Source organism: Olea europaea, unplaced genomic scaffold (assembly GCF_002742605.1).
Source record: "Olea europaea var. sylvestris unplaced genomic scaffold, O_europaea_v1 scaffold176, whole genome shotgun sequence".
Taxonomy (NCBI): domain Eukaryota; kingdom Viridiplantae; phylum Streptophyta; class Magnoliopsida; order Lamiales; family Oleaceae; genus Olea; species Olea europaea.
Window position 1 is genome coordinate 24,015 of NW_019235321.1, and position 4,103 is coordinate 28,117.

Here is a 4,103-nt window from a genome sequence, read left to right on the forward strand (position 1 = left end):
GAAATCACGTAACTAAATAGTTTTGATGGTGAAGTGTGATGGGAAAGTCAAGTTTTGAGTACGAAAATGGACCCTTATTTCATGTGGACATATTTCACTCATGAGTAAACCACTCAATGGGATACTTTTGAATAATTGCTTACAATACGTATCAGATGGCTGATATCTATATAAATTTAGGTTTTGATGGCCATACTCTTTCATATTTTTGGCGCTATATTCTAATCATTATTTTTTTAATACAATAAAGAGGATCAAATCATCTTTACTTCTGGTCATTTATTTGCATCTTTACGACAAAAAAATGTCTCACTTTCTTGTCTTTTTCCAATACTTCCACATGCACTGTATGACCCTCGTTTCTGCCAACCGCTATCTTGATGATCAATTGTTTCCCCTATTAGAGTTAATTTATCTTGTTTCCTGCAGTTTTATCAAGACCCTCAAGGGACGAAAACGCTTCTTGACAAAAATAAAGTTTGGAAACAGTAAAGAAAAATCCAAAGCTCAGAGACAAGCTGTGAATTCTATATGTCAGGTGGTTTTTTCTTTCTATTTATAATATTTATCTACTTTGCATTGGTGGATGTTGGTGGCCTCTCTCTTGCTCTTTTTGGGAAGAATATTGTGGTTTTAATTTTACTGAATCATTGTTTCTAGGGATCTGCTGCTGACATAATCAAAATTGCTATGATAAATATACATTCTGTTATTGTTGATGATGCTGAAGCTTTTCATCCTAGTTCTGTATTCGCTGAAAAATTTTATATGCTGAAAGGTCGCTGCCGATTACTTCTACAGGTACTCTATCTATAGACTTTCCCTCTGATTATTATAGTTAGTCATGGAGATTCTAGAGACCATGCTAAGTTTGCAAAGGGAATTTGACGAAAAGTGCTCTCTTGAAAATGACGCATCCGGAGATTTAACCTAAGTTGACCATGAACTTTCTTACAGGAAAGTGCTTCTCTCGAAAATGATGCATCTCAAATTTGTTACCTACTTTCTCCATGAACTTTCCCTACAGGCCATTCTATGTGGTCAGCTTGATGTTTCTGTCCTCAAAACTGTTGTAGGCATGACTAGATATGTGTTTGCAACACACTGCAATAATTTCATGCAAATTTATATCTAGTTGTTGGTCAGAGAGAAGTTTCATGTTGCCATATTCAGTAGTTAATTAGAGACAACATTTCGACAATGATACAGTTTTTGCCTCAGAAATATAATGTATGCTTTCAAATTCCTTTCTTCAGGTACATGATGAACTTGTACTGGAAACCGATCCTTCAGTAGTGAAGGAAGCTGGGTTGTTGCTGCAAACTTGTATGGAAAGTGCCATGTCACTTCTTGGTATGGTCTTAAAAACTTTTATGATAATGAATGTATAGCTATTTGAATTTGATAACTTGGAACATGAAGCAAACACTTTTCTTAAATGAGAATGCTGTAACAAATCTTTTACTTGCTTTTTGGCTGTTTACCATTTTTTTAACTGGAAAAAGAGTAAGTATTATGCATTGGCTTTGTGAAGACCAGTTAAGAGGAATGGTTGTGTATTGTCACATGGTCACCAGTTACCATGGAGTTACTCGCATGTCGTAGTAATTAATTAATGTCTATGGTAGGATTTTGTCACACATGGTGGAATATTGATTGTGCTGGCGTAATTTTGTATTTACACTAGTGTGTCACATTATCGACATTCCTTGAGAGTGTAATCTTATCTGGTTCTTTTTGTATATTTTCCTCTATATTCTTTATCTTAATAATAATAATAGTTTTAATATTTCATGGAGACGTGTTACATTCACAAGTGCTTCTGCTTAATTCTATGGCACAGTTCCTTTGCCTGTCAAATTGAAAGTTGGCAGAACATGGGGATCTTTGGAGCCTTTCATGCCTGAGAAGTGCAACGATGATGTAACATTGCCTGGTTCTTAGATCTGCGTGACTGCAAGAGCTGCATTTAAATTGCTTTATTGGAAGGGAACCCAGCGCCTGCGACCATGTTCATGAGTAATGGTAATATGTTAAGTAGTTTGTCGAATATATATTTTTCTTATAACCCAATGGATGTATTTCCATATGTCATAAGTATTTGTTTATTACAGACATGTTTGAACTCCAGCTAATATTCCTGGACAACTGGTTTGGTACGCATCTGCCTCGAGGCTCAGATTTCGTATAAGCAACTGGCTTTATCGTTCCTTCATAAAAGCAGGCCAAGTTTGGTGCTTCAGTAATTTATCCAAAAGGATATTATCAACAATTCTTCTTGACAAGTTCTTAGAGGTTACATTGTGTTCAAGACTATGTCGCATCATTGTCTGCAGATGCATTCACAGCCTCAGAATCTGAATTCTTTACCTTGTTGGATGCATCCTGATTTGGTTAAGATGTTATTTGCAAGGTTTTTGCCTGATATTGAGTATCAAGGATGTTGAAGTATTTGTTAACACATGCCCATCTACTTTCAAACTTCAGAATAGCCCTCCTTGTAATTCCATTCTCCTGCCAACCTTGGCGCAGCCAGGAGATAATTCCGGACTCTTATACCAGCTTGCATATCGGTGGATACAATCTCAGGCCTAGAGCGAAGATGTTTTTAGTTTATCTTCTTCTTCATTTTAGTTTAACTGTGGCCCGAGCTTGTTGGGCCCCCTTTGTAACGGCTCTAAGCGTGTTGAGCCCCCAGTCCTGTTTCAAAGCCTGTACCTTCAATCTGAGGCATGATTCCACTTCTAATTAGACACAATTATTGTGTTCAAACATTTACACGGGTGGGTGTATGTTAAACGGTCATAGACCACCATGAAAAAGGGAGGAATTAGTGGATCTTTCCAAAATAGTCTTTGACCAACTTAAAAAAGAAAAGAAAAGAAAAGCAATAATGTTTAAAACTTGAAAAGCAATGAAAATGCACTTTTACCTGCATAAGTGAAAACTTGAATTGAAAGGAATTCATATTAGGCAAAACAATTAGCATAGAAAGAGGCAATTAAAAAAAAGGTGAAAGCTGAAATCTAAGGTAGTGGAAGAATATTCAAATATCAGAAGCAATGCCCACTGCCAGGTTAATGAGTTTGGGTCAGTGATTTTTTATGAAACCCTAAAGATAATTCGATTTTTACTAGGTCATTCGCGAGTTGGTCTAGATTAACTTGAACTAAATTGATGAACCACTACAATTTTTTTGGTTGAACTATCGGATCGACTCGAGTATTAATCCCAATATGAAAAAAAAAAAATCCAACTCAAGAAAATATGCTCCTCTTATACCTTACCTCTTTGAAACATTGAAAAAGTTGGAATTATAACTGTAATTCAAGGACATGCTTTTGCTTTGGCATCATTTTATGATTGCTATGCCTTACAAAATCTTGCACTCAATTAATGACATCAAACTAAAGAAAATATGCTACTCTTATATCTTACTTCTTTGAAACATTGAAAATGTTGGAATTATAAATGCAATTCAAGGACATGCTTTTGCTTTGAGAAGAAAAGCAACAATCATGGCATCATTTTATGATTGCTAAGCCTTACATAATCTTGCACTCAATTAATGGATTATAAAATTTATTTTGGGGGGAATATTACAGTAATTTAGTGAAAAAAAAATGTTTCGTATACAATGCTAGTGCATATATAAATTTCAGTGTTACGTTAAATCATCTCATTCATATAGTATGAAAAGAATTAGAAAATACAACAAATAAGATTTTATTTTTAATTTCTTCGATAATGCTGTACAATGACCTAACTATTCACATTACCCAAACAATTTGATTGTAAACGATTTTATAAGCTTATCGTTTATATTTTATAATCAAAACACTATTTGTCATAAAATGGCATTGGATGGGCAGAAATGAACAAAGAAAAAGTATATCCTCTAATTATTACAGTGTTAAATGAGTTTATATGAATAATCAAACTGTATTTAATTATCCTTTATAAAGTGAACACTTTAACTATAAGTCTCCGACAATACTACGGGCTCGTTTGGCAATGCTTCAGCTTCTCGTAGAAGTGTTATATGAGGAAGTCACTTTAAATCAACTTCCTCGTAAAACTCTTAAAAATTCAAATCGGACAAA

At 34.5% G+C, this 4,103-nt stretch overlaps 1 protein-coding gene across 3 annotated transcripts in view; it reads left to right on the forward strand.

Moving 5' to 3' along the window:
• LOC111378024 (helicase and polymerase-containing protein TEBICHI-like) overlaps window positions 1-2,772 on the forward strand; it is a 24,065-nt gene extending 21,293 nt beyond the window's left edge. Inside the window, exons 23-27 of one of the 3 annotated variants that reach the window (XM_023001186.1) lie at window positions 430-538; window positions 661-801; window positions 1,257-1,353; window positions 1,844-2,025; window positions 2,115-2,772. In XM_023001186.1, the coding sequence (XP_022856954.1) occupies window positions 430-538; window positions 661-801; window positions 1,257-1,353; window positions 1,844-1,944 (448 nt within the window). In that variant the 3' untranslated portion in view covers window positions 1,945-2,025; window positions 2,115-2,772. The other 2 variants (XM_023001187.1, XM_023001188.1) reach the window with 2 other exon arrangements.
• The last annotated feature ends 1,331 nt before the right edge of the window (window positions 2,773-4,103 follow it).